Below are 18,109 nucleotides of genomic sequence, written 5' to 3'. Positions count from 1 at the left end.
TTAATTAAACGCCTGGGGTTTGTGGTCCTCGTCCTCCGAGTCATTACTGAAGCAGTTCTTCCTTAACTTTTGTACAGAAGACAAGCACAGGACACACTTTCAAGATTTCTGCTTTAATATCTGGGCTTTATGGCTCAAAAGAAACTGATGAATGGCTTTATTTAATTTGAATCATTTTAAATTCAAAAGTTTCAAATATAACATGGAAATCTTTTCTTTAGCAAATTCTTCTTCAAATTACAAATGTTCTCAATAATTTGTTAGTACTTTGTTATGTCTCGAAACAAACCAGACCCAATATGTAAATTATTAGCACTAACTCAAATTTGTAGTTGCTACGGCAACATTATTTTTCGACACGCTTGACACTAAAACAAAAATCACATCTCTAATAGCTCACAAACGTGATTAAGCTCATCAGGACTAACATTAAGCCATTTACTTTTTCTTTTCTTTTTTAATTTGCATAATCATAGTTAAGAAAGAATATTCATTACGCTTGGAATTTTTAATGAGGATTTACTTGGTTAATTATGTACCACATTTTAATCTGCGTACATAAGAACAAATAATGCTGTAAATGTGCTTGTATTTATAAAAGAGTATTTGTTCCTTTACACAACTTATTATATTCACACATTATAAAACATTTACATTGAAAACTAAACCAGAAAGTTAATTAAACTAAATAACATATGTTCTATGTTAGGCATTTGTTTTAATTTTGCACTCTTTAAAAAAAATCCCTACTTTCTTTATGTGTCTCTAATAAACAGAGATAGAGGCAGGGCTGATTTTTTTCCATCCTTTAAAAAAATATGGAAGGAGAGTAAAAAAAAAGCCAGATCCAGTTATATTAAAACTTCTCTCGGTCGCATCGCGATCATGCATGAGGATGTACGTCCGCACACTTCTGCTCCACACTGTCGACTCTCTGAGGTGTTAAAGCTCCTAGTTCTGGTGTTAAACCTATAGTTCTGATCTCACTCCATCAGACTTTCAACTGTTCGGTCCTCTGAAAGCAGAACTGTGAGAACGAAAAGTCACTTCTGATGAAGAACTGAAGACAGCGGTGCATTCGTGTCTCGCATCTCAGCCGTAAACATGTTTTATTGATGGAATATAAAAGCTTGTTGACAGACAAACAAAGTGTACTGAAAAGCAAAGAGAATATGTTGAAGAATTATGTATTTGTCTTTTCTAAAAGTTTATGAAAATACATTCCACAGCCAAAGTGTGGATAATTTTTGACTAACCCTTGTATTACTGTTACCCAGATTTTTTTATCCAATACCATAGTTTATAAAAAATTATATTTAGTTGTCATGGTAAGATTCGATTTCAATTAAATTCAATTTTATTTATATAGCGCTTTTAACAATTGTCATTGTCGCAAAGCAGCTTTACACAATCAAAAGAATTATTTAAGTTTGTATGGAATGTGAATATGTATGAATCAAAATGGTCAGATTGTCGACGATGAGCAAGCCGATGGCGACAGTGGCAAAAAAAAATCCCTGAGATGGTAATAGGAAGAGACCTTCAGAGGAACCAGACTCAACAGGGAACCCATCCTCATCTGGGTGAAACAGAAAGCAGGAATTAATCTGCATTTATACTGTGTGTTAGGTCGCAGGCAGTTCAGCATAACAGTTGATTGTAATTGATGTTAATATGGAGTCCAGGTAGTTATTGGAGGCTCAGGTAGACTTGTAGGAAATTCCAGTCCTGAACTATCGAGCGACTGCAGCCAAGTCAAGTCCTCAAAGAAACAGCTGTCAACATCAGTCGAAGCCAGAACCGTCTTCATGGTAGAGTGAAACCATCCCCAGACACCAGACGCATCCCAAAGAGACACACATGGCATCCATGTCGTAAGCATAACAATGAAAACATGCTTACGGATTATGTTGCCCAAAGGAAGCATGTAAAGGGAAAAAAGCAGTGGCCCTAAAACCGAACCCTGTGGAACACCAAACTCCACTAGAAAACATGCAGAATAATCACCGTTTAAATCTACATACTGATAACTTAATTCCTATCACAATTTCTAATATGTGAAGAAAAATACTATGATCCATGGTGTCAAACACATTCGTTACAGTTAAATAAAGTACTAAGAAAATGACAATATGGATCAATACATAAAGATTTATACAGCTGACTAACATCTAGGCTTGACTAAAGCTTGTGGAGGTTTTTCTAATCTACATATCCGTAAATATTCATGGGTCTTTGCATTTTTCATGAGGATTAAGGTTTAGGGATCTTTCTGGACAATTTTCAGTTATATACTTTGCATTAAAAAACACATTTGATTTACACCGTCACTTTCAGGTCTACGTTGCTAACCTTTAGAACATTTTCCATTTAGTCATTAGTATTACTCTGACGAGCAGTCCAAACCTGATGAATAATTTAGGTGAATAAATTTGACTTGCAAATTGAAATGTGCAGGGACAAGCACCTCTGTCCCTTCTGACACGTGTTAATCCGTGACTAATATATACTGAAATATATTCTGCATTCTGGTGTGTCAGCTAGGTGTATTTATTTTAATTAAATAAATAAATATCTGCTATATATACAATAAATATTGTTTTAAAAAAATTAATGCAAAAAAGGTTTTGTGTCTGATTATTATTATTATTATTATTATTATTATTATTACATTACTCAGAAGTATGAGAAGTAGTCTCACGCTATAAACACACACATTCATATTTCTGGAGAAGACTTACTGATACGATCTCATGCTTATATGTAGTGGCACAAAAACACACGGCTACACAACTTGAAATCTCCCAAGTACACCCATGTTGCATGGAGGTAATAACACTAAAGCAACATCGATAAGAAGAATATTAGGATGTTTTTATCGTTTGCAATAAAGATGTGCTTTGAGATCATCATGTTTTTTTTAAATAATGTGTGAGAAAGCAAACCTGTAATAATAGTGATGAAACAAAAAGCAAAGTCTTAAATTGATCCAGGGTGCAAACTCAATTATTTCACTAGAGTTAAAACAAGTCTTTATACTGTATCTCGTCTTGCTCTATATTAGCAGCTACAGTAGATAGCTGGAGACACTATACATCAATCATGATGGAATAAATGGCTGGAGTTTATTTATTTATTTAAAAGAAGGCTTTAGTTCAGAATCAGGATGAGATATATCGCTGGCAGAACATTACTGGCTCTTTTGTAAATCATTTAAAATAAAATACACCCGTATACACACTCTATAAGTCATGAGCATGGCATATGAATTTATTGTGCTTAATGAAAAAAATTGATAAAATGTTATTTAGAGCAGGTTTGTGCTGTTGTGCTATGGATGTGTTGTTTTTTTTCAGGGTGCTGAGTGTGGGGAGGGTGTGAGGCGCAGAAACTTATCGTGTGTTATACACTGGGGTCATTGGCCAGAATCGGCTGGCCCCACACCTGATGTCCATGTTTCAGCTGTCCTGGTGGAGGACGAGAGATGCAATGAACACTTCAGAACTGAGAATGATCAAGAACTGCAGCAGCCATGTTTCGTCCCCTGCCCAGGTATACTGACACTACAGCCAAACTACCTGCTCAGGTATACTGACACTACAACCAAAGTACCTGCTCAGGTATACTGACACTACAGCCCAATTACCTGCTCAGGTATACTGACACTACAGCCAAACTACCTGCTCAGGTATACTGACACTACAACCAAAGTACCTGCTCAGGTATACTGACACTACAGCCCAATTACCTGCTCAGGTATACTGACACTACAGCCAAACTACCTGCTCAGGTATACTGACACTACAACCAAAGTACCTGCTCAGGTATACTGACACTACAGCCCAATTACCTGCTCAGGTATACTGACACTACAGCCAAACTACCTGCTCAGGTATACTGACACTACAGCCAAACTACCTGCTCGGGTATACTGACAATTGGCCTTTAACTACATGCCATGATACTTATATGGTCTTGGAAGGGGGAAAAAAAACATTTCCTTTAGGAGTCCTTATTTTGTATTTCTGATTTTTGGGGAAATTTAAAGGCAATGTTAAATGTGATGTGCCTAGTAGTGTGCCTAGACACTATTAATACCCATACGTAACAACAACAACAACAACAACAACAGGAAATAATAATAAGAGGAAGTTTTCCCATGTACATATTGTCATCTTTTGAATTTGTGGTCTCAGACTTTTAATATGTTAATGTGAATCAAGTCCAGGAAGACTTTCTACTATATAGGAGCTTTTTATTATTATCATTTTTTAAAGTTTTTCAAGGTAGAGTTACTTAGTTTAGCACAAGGTCAAATTTTCTGATACTGAAAGTAAAAAGTAATTTGCTATGTTTTTTTTTTTTTTTATCCCGGCGCTGCTTTACAGACTAAGCTCTCAATCAGCATTTGCAGTACCGCTGTATCTTCTGAAACACTCAATGAAAATTTATGAGGTATCATTTTTACACTGCTTATGCAATCTAGCTAAATCCCAGATAATTAAAGAAATCCACCTGAGTGATTTTTCGTGTCAAGCTTTAAATATTGTGATCATCAACAGCATGCAAAATTTATTTTGTGATAAAATTTCAGGTTTAAACTTCTTCCATTGTCCATTATGCTAACATCTTGCAGAAATAATAGAAAAAAGTACAGTGCCTGAAGCCAAATTAGCATCAGAATCGCTGCACACAAAACCTGTGCGTCATGATGAAGGTTCACTTTAACAATGTTAACAAGGTTGGCATGATTTGGGTTTAAAAAGTACTTCAGGGAAATTGAGTCCAAGTGACATTTACGTTAATTTAACTCCCCAGTAGGGTGTAGCCGTGTAAAGCCACTATCTTGTGAGAGTGTGTAGAGCTGGCCTTAGGAAGATCAAGGATAATAAGCTCACAGATGGGCATTAATAAGCATCCCAGCTGTCGCATGCAAGGAATCAACTGGATGAGCTGTCTGGCATAAGTGTCACTCTGAATTTGCTGATGAACCCTGAATCGTCACTGAGGGTTATCAGGGTGGAGGGCGTCGATATATGACCTTCAGCTATGCAGCCAAGGATGTCCTAAACGTATTATCAGACAAGTGCATAATTACCTCTTGTCTTTTGTCAGGGAGATGAGGTCATCACTCAAGCACATGATTGCTTTAACTAAGTGGGAAACGCTGTACATTCTAACTCTTCATGTTCTGCTGCTTCATTTATTTCTTTAAAAGATGCTAATTTAGCTTACTAATTCAGAGAAAGGAAACCAGAGGCGGTTTTAGTATTTTTTGATAATTTATTAAATCATTCGTTCTTTAAAGTGCTTGTTGTCATTGGCTACTCCCGGCAAGGGGTCGTCACCACAGACCATCTGATCGGCAGACAGGCTTGGCACAGGTTTTAAACCGGATGCCATTTTTGACCCAACCATCCCGACAGCTGGGAATTGAACCTGGGCCTTATGTTTGGCAGGCAATAAACCTACCAATGAGCCACCGATGCCCTATTCTTTAAAGTTAAGCAAATTTGTACACTTCAGAAGGTACACCTAGCTACTACTGGGTTGGACCCCTTTTGCCTTCAGAACTGTTTTTTAACAAGGTGCTGAAACACTCCTTAGAGATTTTGCTCCATATTGCCATGACGCATCACACAGTCGCTGCAGATTTATTGGCTGCATGTTCATGATGCCAATCTCTCGTTCCACTACATCCCAAATCCACTTTAATATAGTGAGATCAGGTAAGTGTGAAGGCCGTGTGACTACAGTGACCTCACTGTCATGTTCAAGAAACTAGTGTGAGATGATTTTATCTTTGTGACACAGCGTGTTATTCTGTGCTTATAAAGAGATAGACAGGATTAGCTACAATACTTATGCAGGCTGTGATGTTTAAAACATGATCAATTGGTACTAAATGAACCAGTGTACCAAGAACCAGCATCTCCTCCACACCATCACACCACCACCAGCCTGAACTGCTGATACACGGCAGGATGGATCCATGCTTTCATGTTGTTTATGTCAAACTCTGACCCGAACATCTGCAGCAGAAATCGAGAATCATCAGACCAGGCAAAGTTTTTCCAATCTTCCAAAAGCCTCAATTTCCTGTTCTTAGCTTACAGGAGTGGCACCTGGTGTGGTCTTCTGCTGCTGTAGCACATCTGCTCCAAGGTTCCATGTGTTGTGTGTTCAGAGACGCTCTTCAGCAGACCTCAGGGATAACGAGATGTCATTTGAGTCACTGTTGCCTTTCTATCAGCTTGAACCAGTCTGGCCTCGACCCTCTGACCTCTGACATCAACAAGGCATTTTGACCCAGAGAACTACTTACTGGAGATTTTTTTCTTTTTCACCCCATTCTCTGTAAACCCCCAGAGATGCTTGTGTGTGAAAATCCCAGTAGATCAGCAGTTTGGGAAAAACTCAGACCAACATCCATGCCATACTCAGAGTCACTTAAATCACCTTTCTGCCCCGTTCTGGTGCTTGGTTTGAACTTTAGCAGTTCGTCTTGACCAGGTCTACATGGCTAAATGCAGTGTGTTGCTACAATGTGATTGGTTGCGTTAGCACCTAGTTGAACAGGTATACCTAATGAAGTGGCGGGTAAGTGTACATACAGATCTAGAATGTAAACAAGACCAAAACAAAGCAGCGTAATGTGATTATTCTTTAGGTAATCGTACATTAAACGTGTTTCTATAAGTGTCCTAGTCCAGAATACGCACTACTGATATCTTTGCTTCTTGGATCTCATCGTGAAATAAACCAGGTGAAGAAACTGCGAGTAAAATGTTTAATAAGGGGATCATGAGCATCAGGAAGAGATGCTGAAGGCAAGAAGACAAAAAATAAAACTATCAGGATTGCAAATGGAAATGAAATGACTGTGTGAAAGTGTGCTCATTAAATACACTTAGTAGTTACTTAGCAAATAGGAAGCAGCTGTGTGTGTTAGAGCGTACAGTTAGTGAGTTGGAGAGGTGTAAAAGTCCGGATTAGGAGTTGGACGCGTGCCTCCTTTGTTCTGTTCATACAATACGCTGTGCAAGCAAAGCCATGTTTACTGCAAATATGATTATTAAAAGATTTAAACCCTTTATTATACACTGGATCACTGGATGTGTTGTGTGTCTAAAAAACGCTGTTACTTGTAAAAACATGCATTAGAATCACATGACCTCTCCTGGTTTATTGCTATTTAACTGCTCTTCATTATCATCATCATTATCATCATCATGCAGTACAAAAAAGTATTACAAGTCCTGCTTTCGATCTTTAAATCTCTGAATGGTTTTAGCTCTGGTGTATCTTGATAAATTCCTGAAGCAGAATAACAACAATTCGTTCTAGTTTATATATATAAATAAGTCAAACAGGGACACGATAATCCCCTGCTACACTTATCCCAGTGTTTCACTAGAACTTGGACAAAGGTTCAAAAAAGGAAATGACTGCAGTGTGCTCCGAGTCATGGCCTTCTTTGAAACATTCGCACCGTTCATGTGACTAAGAGTCTCATTACCATACCGTGTTTGAAGTCATCAGTAAATGGCAATCGCTTTCACACCTAGTCCCAGTTTGACTTGAACACCACTCGTATATACAGTACTGTATATTTTCTTTATATAGCCAGACAGACCTTAATTTGAAATACAAGTGCTCTTCTTTCAAAGTTTCCTTTCATCATATAAAGAATTCATTTAAATATTTTGTAAACTTTGGTTTTATTGGACATGATGAACGTATTAATAGTTAGATACATCCTATTACCTCATCTTGCTTCAGGATTATTATTAGTAATTCTCCTGAATGTTAAATCACATAGTCTTCATTTGTTTTAAATTCTAATCTTTTACATTTAATTTAAAATCTGTGTATTTTAATCTAAACCTAACATTATATTCTAAAACACATTCACTCTAAATAGTGCCCATAGCACATTATTTTAACATAAAAGTTATTACATTTTATAAGGTTAATTTATGTAATTAATTTATTTTATTAAATATGAAGTGGTATATAAAAGTAAAAATAATTAATTATTATGTAAAGTAAAAGTATTAGGTTTGGATCACAGATTTACGTTATATTGTATTATTTGTGTCAACACCTGCTATCGTAGTAAAGAGATTATACATAAATCAACCCCTTCATTTATATTTATATGTAGACCATTATATTATTTTATTTATTTTATTATTATTATTTTATGCTCTGTTTAAATGCTTCTGGTTTCAGCTATCGATCTGATACAATTTCACACAGTGCTTTTTTTTTTTACACCTTACTAGAAAGGTTTTCACAGGTCATGAATTTTTCTTTCTGCAAAACACTGGTTTAAAAATTAATAGCAAATCGTGACACTCAGTCTGGAGAGAATAGGAGCACAAAGACTGGTCTTATAATGTCGGGATCCTTTGGAAATACAAGAGAGATCCACTTCTTAATGCAGAACCCATAAATTTATTTATTTATTGTTATTATTTATTTATTTATTCTTGCGGATTTCGACATTACTTAAACATTTAGTCCACAGGTTCTCCACAGGATTTATATACCAGTTTATATATAGGCCTATATATATAACTCCATGGCCAAACAACAACCTCCTGGAAGTGTGAATCATTAAATATAATGGCATTTTTCTATTGTTTTGAATACAAACTGTGGCTTTTAAAGTAAAATAAAAAAAAATGTTGATTGTACAGGATGTTTGTCTGATGGTATATCTTTATTTTGGGTGCCAATAGTTCTGGAATTAATCACATTTATCGCCACCATACATATTTTGAAGGTATGATGTTTCCGCTGTAGGCGACTGTCACCTGACAGACTGGTCGTCATGGAGCTCATGTCAGCTGACCTGCATAGAGGGGCGGAGTTTTGAAGTTGAAGGTCATCAGGCACGCTCAAGAGCTGTGATCATCCAGACGCTGGAGAATCAGGAGAACTGCCCGAACCAAGAAATTGAGACACAGACATGTAAAGGTACGGCGCATTACGTGTAAAAGCAAATAAATACATACATACATACATACATAAAATAAATGACTAAATGTTCACGTCTTAATTGTGCCGAATGGCTTGGCATAGGGGGAAAGTGCCACAGCTACGAGTGGAAGACTAGTGGGTGGAGCGACAACGTGAGGGAGGTGTGGTGTCAACGATCAGATGGGGTCAATGTCACAGGTAATGCCATGGCAACAATGTCTGGAGTTCCATCATCACACTACAGCTACAATGATATTTATAAGGATGACACATTCACATGGGTTTAATAGATTTAAAATCAAGTCAAGTCAAGTGGGCTTTTATTGTCATTTCAACCATATACATTTTAGTACACGAAGAAACGGAACAAGGTTCCTCCAGGACCAAGGTGCTACATATGACATAAAGTTACAGCATAAATTAACAAAACTGACTAGCTAACTAACTTAGAAAAGACAAACCAGATTTACATTAATGCCAATAATCCCATGTGTTTATATAACATCAGAAAAACTTTGGATCCACTATAAATTAGACCTCAACACACAATCCAGCGATGCTCTACGGCTTAGAGACGGTGGCACTGAAGAAAAGACAGGAGGCACAGTTAGAGGTAGCAGAGCTGAAGATGTTGAGGTTCTCCTTGGGAGTGACAAGGATGGACAGGATGGAGAATGAGTTCATCAGAGGGACAACCCATGTTAGATGTTCTGGAGATAAAGTCAGAGAAGCCAGTTTAAGGTGGTTTGGACATGTTCAGAGGAGAGATGGTGAATATATCGGTAGAATGATGCTGAGGGTGGAACTCCCAGGCAGGAGGTCTAGAGGAAGACCAGAGAGGAGATTTATGGATGCAGTGAGAGAGGACATGAAGTTAGTTGGTGTGAGAGAAGAGGATGCAGAGGATAGGGTTAGATGGAGGCAGATGATTCGCTGTGGCGACCCCTGAAAGGGAACAGCCCAAAGAAAAAGAAGAAGAAGAACACACGATAATATTTACACAATTAGCTGACATTATTTCACATTGTTCATTTTGTCCTATGGACACTGAGTTGTCCAAGTTGTCATTAAATAATGTGTGACAGGTGATGTGTCGACTGACGAGTGATAAAGCAGAGTTACTGTTACAGTCCAGACAACTGTAGTGCAATCTACAATGCAATCACAGTGCAATCTACTTTAAAATTGGTAAATTTACTAGATGGTTTGTTTTCCTTGTTAATATCGCCTAATCATTTTTTCCAAGGGGAATTATGCCGGAGAATAGAAGACGTATGCATTTAAAACAATCCTATAAAATTAATGTATATATCAAAAAAATGTGAGGCTGGGGTGCGTTGCTTTTTATAAAGTCCACCAATTTTGGAAGTTTGGAATCATACTGTATGATGAAGAAAGTAAACCATACTCAAACCCAGTTGGTGGAAAAAAGGTCATATCTTAGGAGGTCCAGGTCATGGCTGAGGCAGAACAGAGCATTTATTAGGCAGAGCATGACATGGTTCAGACATCTTATATGAGCCAATCGGGGGGGGGGGGGGGGGGGGGGGGGGCATGGATGAAATATGATTGGCTCTCCCAGGCCCCCCTCAAACATCATTTGGCAAATGTACTCTGTTAACCTGACAATAGAACTGCCCCTGTTGGGTATATTTCTGACTCCAAATTTTTCAAAGTCAATCAAAGTTTTTGACAAGGCACTCATATCTTAATTTTTTACACTATTGGGACCTCAGTGGAATTGTACAATCAAAAAATAATGCATTAACAACAATAAAAAATGACAATGTTCAGGATGACAAATTTGGTGAAGATCTGAACTGCTGACTTTAACCAAGCGTTGTTGGTTCTGGATCTTCTGTTGTTACTTTTGAAACCATCTTATGTCTGAAAGCAAATTTCATATAAGAAAAACCTCTACGGACGCAGGATCACCCTGTAAATAAAAGACAGAAAACTGAATTTCTTACCTGAAAACCTATAAATTTGTCTACTTGGGCACCTCTGTTCCAGCTCGCCTGTGCTGTTTCTACTGAGTTTTTAAACTTTTATGAACCAGGCTGAATGAGCATTCGACCTACAGATGGCAGCTACCTCAACTCACACTGACACCCCAGTGTTTCATCCTGTTTTGTATTTTTTTTACCTTTATTTCACATTTCTCTTAGCACTGAGGTCAGCAGGTAAATCCTCTGGCAGAAGTAAAAGGAGAAAACGGTAGACAGAAAGGTTGTGAAGCTGTGGAGCTATCTGTCAGGCGGCGTGATGCTAAAGAAAACAAACTTCACCTTTTACGTGATCTTTAACATCAACATCATTCAACAGACATTTATACAATTCAGCTGTTCAGCAAGAAGGCTGTGACTGCTCAGTATGTCACACACAATTGACAAAAATAGCTATATATTTATAACTTTTAACAAAACACCACTTTTTGAGAAATCTATATTATTGCGTATTTTCCAAAACAAAAAATAAAATTTTCTTTAAATAAACGGAATGTTTCAGCTTTGGTATGGCACTACAACAGAGTTGAGCAGATCACCGTATATGACTAACATACCAGTTTATTTTATTTTATTTCAAGTAGAGGTTTTGAGGCTGTTGATGGAACATGTCATGGTTTTACGGAGTGGCCTAGAAATGAAGAGACAGGAGGCAGACTTGACAACTTGAAAAGTGACGCCTTATTTCTCTTCACTGTCTCTCCTGTCATCTGTCTCTCCTCTGTCCTTGCCAGCTCTTACTGAAAGACAGAATACTTTTTAGTGGTGTCCCACACAGCTGTAGGTCGCTACTGCTCACCTTTCCTGACCCCGCCCTCTATTCACAAACTGGCACTAGACCACGCCCTTAGGTCTGCATAATAATTATCAGCTTCCTTTTCACTATCCAGAGAGTTTGAAATGATCTATACATATGTTAAAATGTAACTCACAGATGTGATGCACTATTTGTAGATGCTACTCATGAATCCTGTTAAAAGACCTGTGGATAATGCTCCCGATATGAGCCGACACGAGCAGCTTTGTTTCAGTCATAATATTCATTTATCATAAAGAGGGGCAACATATACTTGCTGATTAAACACATTTTGCTTTTTTTTTTTAAGTGAAAGCCCTAGCGATGTGAACAGCTTTACCTATTAATAATTAAATAATTATTCAATGCTGGACAGAAGTTATTATTCTTTTGATTATTATCATCATGTTCTTTTGCTGTTTGTGTTCAGCGTTGAATGATTATTTGAAACTGAAGCGCTTTGTGTAGATTCATGCCACGAGTCATTTTATCATACAAGATTATTACGTTGTGCTCGGACCAGTGAGCTTCTGCAGATTCCAAAATTGACATTTTTGTACCGTTTTTTAATCACTGGAATGGAAGATAAAGAAAGTTTCCTTATCATAACACGCCTTGTATTGTTTTTAATGCTCGATGATTTTTTAATCCTATTTTACAGAGGGAAAATACAAATTGAATAATTTTATTTGGTTAATAAATTTTTTTTCTAATAAAATCTAAAATTAAAACATTGTAGAGTGATTAAAAACAATACCACACATGCCGTTTGTCTTTTGCTGTTTGTGTTCAGCGTTGAATAATTATTTGAAACTTAAGAGCTTTGTGTAGGTTCATGCGTAACCACTAAATATATATATATAAACTGCATATATAAAATGAAACCTGAGATAGTTACATATACGCACTGAATGACGCACAGTTGGCCCGATCCCTTGCACCATCTGCTGAGAGAATTGAGAATCGCAGGTTGGAAACGGCATGAAACGGCATGACTGCACCGCAGCTGTCAGGAATTTCACGTGAATAAGAGCAAAATAGCTTTATACTGGCTTTTACTGGTGCGATTAAGCTCACAGATCTAGAAAAAGTAATGAACGGAGGGTCCTGGAATATGATCGAGTGTGATGTATTTTTTTTCCCCATTGCGGTCAAATGACCGGTACTTGGCACTTCTAATGTTAAAGTCTAATGTTAAATACGGGCTGTTTAATGCATGTTTCTTTGGAAGTGCCACTACAGTATGTATGTTTGTTTGAGCTCCAAGGCTAAAATTATCTATTTTGGCTCACAGGTCATTTATAAGCAAACATGAAGGCCATGGATTGAAGTTTTTTATTTATTTGTTGTAGAAAGAGGTGAATTTGGTGAGAGCATGTTCCTCGGGCACAGTGGATAGCCCCTCAGAACACACCGGTATCCAAGCCACAGACTCCGGCTGAAAGAGCCTTTAATGTTGCACACATTCGCACTCGCAACATCGTCGAGTGTGCAATTGGACTCTGGAAGCTGTGCTTTCATTGTCTGCACAAGTCCGCAGGAGGATTGCGCATGAAGCCTCACAGGTGTTGCGCAGTTACAGTGGAAACAGCCATGCTCTATAACATGGCTCTGCATGGAAATGCACCTTTAGCAGAGGGGGAGGAGGAGGAGGAGGCAAATGAGGAGGAAGATGCAGAGGTGGATGTTGAGGTCTTCAATCCTCCACAGAGGGCTGCACTGCATGCTGCCGGGGTTGAGGCAAGGCAGCAGCTGATTAAAATGTTTTTGTTTAAAATATGTTTTATTTCTTATTAGCCATCATCCATGACTGGATGGACTTTTTTTGACACATTTTATTTTGTGCCTCAAGCACAGCAAACCTTTTTCAAACACTCATCATCTCAATCTCAGACTAATGTCGCTACTACAAACGAGTCTTTGAAAATAAACGTCCACCTAGATAAACATTCTTTAATTTCCCTGTGGATAAATAGAGCAACCTTTTACACGTAGGTTTCTTATTGCAATAGGGAATGTTTTTCTCCAGACTCATGAGGGATGACAAATGTGTATTTGTGCCACATGATTACTTAGTCTTAAAGAAGACACACACTTGAGACTGGGGAGTTTGGATCATCCTCGACACTTTTTTATTAGCAGCAACATAAAAAAAACGTAAAGAAATAGGTGCATACACTACAAATGACATACAAAAAATATTTACACAGAACGCACACACACACCACACACTCACGGTCACTGGTGTGACTGTCGCTCAGCATCTATGAAAGAAACAAAAACAGACCATCAGATTAGCAACTGTGAGGAAATGAACATCAAAATATGAACTACAAAAAACTGGCTTACCTTCAGATGGCAGCAAGATTGGTACGGAGATTGAAGGCCTATTGAACTGCACCTCTGCCAGCTCCAACTTGGCCCTCTTCAGCTCCAGTGATTGGCATGTGAGGTTGTTTCTTTCGGTCATGCAACACCACCAACTTTTCGCGTTCTAGATTTATTCAATTCAATTCAATTCAATTTTATTTGTATAGCGCTTTTAGCAATTTTCATTGCCGCAAAGCAGCTTTACATAGTCAAAAGAATTATTTAAGTTTGTATGAAATGGGAATTTGTATGAATCAAAATGGTCAGTTTGTCCCTGGTGAGCAAGCCGAGGGCGACAGTGGCAAGGAAAAACTCCCTGAGATGGTAATAGGAAGAAACCTTGAGAGGAACCAGACTCAACAGGGAACCCATCCTCATTTGGGTGAAACAGAAAGCAGTAAATGATCTGCATTTATACAGTGTGTAGGGTGGGAGGCAGTTCAGCTAAAATAGCTGATGTTAATTGATGTTAATATGGAGTCCAGGTAGTTATTGAAGACCCAGGTAGACTTGTAAGAAGTTCCAGTCATGAACTATCGAACTGTCAAGTCCCCAGAGAAACAGTTGCCAACACCAGTCAAGGCCAGAACCATTTTCTAGGTGGAGAGAATCATTCCCAGACACCAGACGCATCCCAGAGAGACACACGGGGCATCCATGTGACGAGATCTTCAGCCAGAAGCGGGGCACCAGGATGGGTCAGACAGGTCCGGAGGGCAGAGGGAGTCTGGATCACTGGCAGCTCAGGAACGACATGTGTAGCTCGACAGAGAGAGAGAAAGAGTGAAAGGGGGAGACAGGAGGAGAGAGGAAAAAGAAAGAGGGGGGGAAAGAGAAGAAGAGGAGAGATGGCAGTTAGGTATGGTCACAGTCACACAATGTATAATGTGAATGTATATTAACTGTAGAGTGCAAGCAGAGACTCCGGCAGGACTAACTATGACAGCATAACTAAAAGGGAGAGCCAGAAGGAAACACAAACATGAGGGCTTCCTGACATGTAAAGCAAACAATCACCTCACCGTCAGCAAACCTGAGTGATCAATGAGAGTGAGGAAGACAGCATCCAAACATACCAGTTCACCATAATACTCTACGTCCATGAGTCCCCCAGATCTGCTCCTTTACCTATGGCAAATCTATTTATAAAAATGCTTGGCTAAATAAATAGGTTTTTAGCCTGGACTTAAACACTGAGACTGTGTCTGAGTCCCGAACACTATTTGGAAGACTATTCCATAACTTTGGGGCTTTATAAGAAAAAGCTCTGCCCCCAGCTGTATTTTTCATAATACGCGGTACTGACAAGCAGCCTGCATCCTTTGATCGAAGTAGGCGTGGCGGATCGTAAGACACTAGCATTTCGCTCAGGTACTGCGGCGCGAGACCATTTAATGCTTTATATGTCAAGAGTAGTATTTTAAAATCAATGCGAAATTTCACAGGGAGCCAATGGAGTGAAGATAAGATAGGGGTGATGTGCTCATATCTTCTGGTTCTGGTGAGGACTCTCGCTGCTGCATTCTGGACTAGCTGAAGCTTATTTATGCATCTAGCTGAACAACCAGACAGTAAGGCATTACAATAGTCCAACCTAGAGGTGATAAAAGCATGAACTAGTTATTCTGCGTCGTTTGGCGACAATAAATTTCTTATTCTGGCAATATTTCTGAGGTGAAAGAATGCTATCCTGGTAATATTATCTACATGTGCTTCAAATGAAAGGCTGGAATCAATAATCACACCAAGGTCTTTCACTGTTGCATTTGATGGAACAGAAAGGCCATCTAAAGTTACGGTGTGATCTAAAATTTTACTCCTAGCTGTATGCGGTCCTATGACTAGAACTTCTGTCTTATCCGGATTTAGCAGAAGGAAGTTAATTAGCATCCAATTTCTTATGTCCTGCACACATTGCTCAATTTTAGTAAGCTGTTTTTTCTCATCAGGTTTTGCTGAGACATATAACTGTGTATCGTCAGCATAACAATGAAAACTAATACCATGCTTACGGATTATGTTGCCCAGAGGAAGCATGTAAAGGGAAAAAAGCAGTGGACCTAAAACTGAACCCTGCGGAACGCCAAACTCCACTAGAGAACATGGTGAATAATCACAATTTAAGTCTACATACTGGTAACGATGGGTCAGATAGGATCTGAGCCAGGAGAGGGCTGTACCCTTAATTCCCACTACATTTTCTAATCTGTGAAGAAGAATAGCGTGATCAACAGTGTCAAAAGCTGCACTGAGGTCAAGTAATACAAGCGTAGTTACACAACCCTGATCAGAGGCCAATAGAATGTCATTTACTACTTTAACGAGCGCTGTCTCTGTACTGTGATGAGGCCTAAATCCTGACTGATACAGTTCATATATGCCATTTCTATGTATATATGAGCATAGCTGCTCCGCTACTATCTTTTCCAGAATCTTAGAGATAAAGGGGAGGTTTGATATTGGTCTGTAACTGGACAGCTGACAGGGGTCGAGGTCAGGTTTCTTAATTATTGGTTTGATAACTGCTAATTTAAAAGATTTTTCCAATGCTGAGTGAAGAATTAATTATTCTCAACAGGGGTTCTATTATTGCTGGTACTATCTGTTTAAGAAAATGTGTCGGTACAGGATCTAATATACAGGTTGATGAATTTGAAGAAGAGATGAGTGAAATTAGTTCATTCTCTTCAAGGGGAGTAAAGTATTCTAGGTTCTGGTCTGACATGGCTAGATTAACATCTGCATCAATTACATTGTTCGGTTTCAAAACCTCAATTTTATGCCTAATATTTACAATTTTATTATTAAAAAAGTTCATGAAGTCCTCACTATTGCATTTATGAGTTCCTCTTCGTCCTGGCATGGACATGTGTTCAGGAGGCGGTGGAGTAGTGCACTTTTCAGGCTCGTTGCTACCAGGAGAGGAGGGTGCTGCAGGTTTCTGAGTAACCAGGAAGCATGGTGTACTAGGAGGTGGCGATGGTCTGGCTTGTGAGCATGGGGCATGCTCGGCATCACCTCTTCTCACATCAATTTCTCCAGGAATTTCATTAGAGGCTGATTCTCCCATTACTGCCAGTGTCTTCTCCTCCAATGGTGTTAGTGGCAACACTGAATTGGACCCAGCACCTGTCCTTGCCCGGTCTCGTCGGACAGCAGCAGCTCTCACTTTGGCATGGCTCGAAAAATCGTGCCTTTTTTTTTTTTGCACAGCTTGCCAGTCTCAGGGTGCTCCTTAACCGGAGGCAGACATCTTTTTCGCAATCTTACTCCAGATTTCTTTTTTAGTGCTGTTGCACATGTTGTTTCTGAAGCTGGCGAAGATTGTTGCCTTGTGGGTGAAAACCTCGTCCAGCTAAATTTCTAGTTTATCTGATAAGAAGCTTGGTGCCCTTTTCTTTCATTGCCTGTTCTCTGCCATCCTCTCCATCTTATCCCTTTCTCTGTTTAGTGTTTTTAGGTTGCTTTTATTGAGGGTTCCAACCAATGTCAATTAAAAGTACGTTGCACATAAGTAACCGCAGCTGATTGTCAATCAACTATGATTCGGTTATACAATCATTATTAATTGACAAACAGCTGCAGCACAGCGTTCGTTTCTCTGCCACTACGGGTTACATGGAAATATTAGCGACAGTTTGGTCTTTTAATTTATATATTTGCCTATTATGACATGCTATTGATAAGTTAACCCATGTCGAAATAAACGTTATTGGAAGAATTTTGTGCCATGTTTAATTTGCAAAGAAAGTGCCTTCTTTCTTAACGCTGTCATGCAGAAGGAGTGAAAAATCGATTCCTGAGCAACCGATGTCAGCTAATTCAGGACCTTCACTGTAGACAGCGCCGTGTAACATCGGACGTAAGAGCCAGCGACTTAAGAAGACTCATAAGGGACAGTTCGGGAAATACACTTAGAAAAGTTATCACTTTACTTAAGATATATCTA

The 18,109-nt window shown here is 38.7% G+C and overlaps 1 protein-coding gene across 1 annotated transcript in view; it reads left to right on the top strand.

Annotated features, from left to right (window-relative positions):
- The window catches only part of LOC128524381 (thrombospondin type-1 domain-containing protein 7B-like), a 216,146-nt gene that overhangs the window by 185,499 nt on the left and 12,538 nt on the right, over nt 1-18,109 (top strand). Inside the window, exons 23-25 of the mRNA XM_053496943.1 lie at nt 3,357-3,552; nt 8,812-8,985; nt 9,091-9,186. Of these exons, the coding sequence (XP_053352918.1) occupies nt 3,357-3,552; nt 8,812-8,985; nt 9,091-9,186 (466 nt within the window). The remainder of the gene's footprint in view (nt 1-3,356; nt 3,553-8,811; nt 8,986-9,090; nt 9,187-18,109) is intronic.

The sequence above is a fragment of the Clarias gariepinus genome, chromosome 5, assembly GCF_024256425.1.
Source record: "Clarias gariepinus isolate MV-2021 ecotype Netherlands chromosome 5, CGAR_prim_01v2, whole genome shotgun sequence".
Taxonomy (NCBI): Eukaryota; Metazoa; Chordata; class Actinopteri; order Siluriformes; family Clariidae; genus Clarias; species Clarias gariepinus.
The sequence above is the reverse complement of the archived record's forward strand: the minus strand, read 5'-3'. Positions and strand labels throughout refer to the sequence as shown.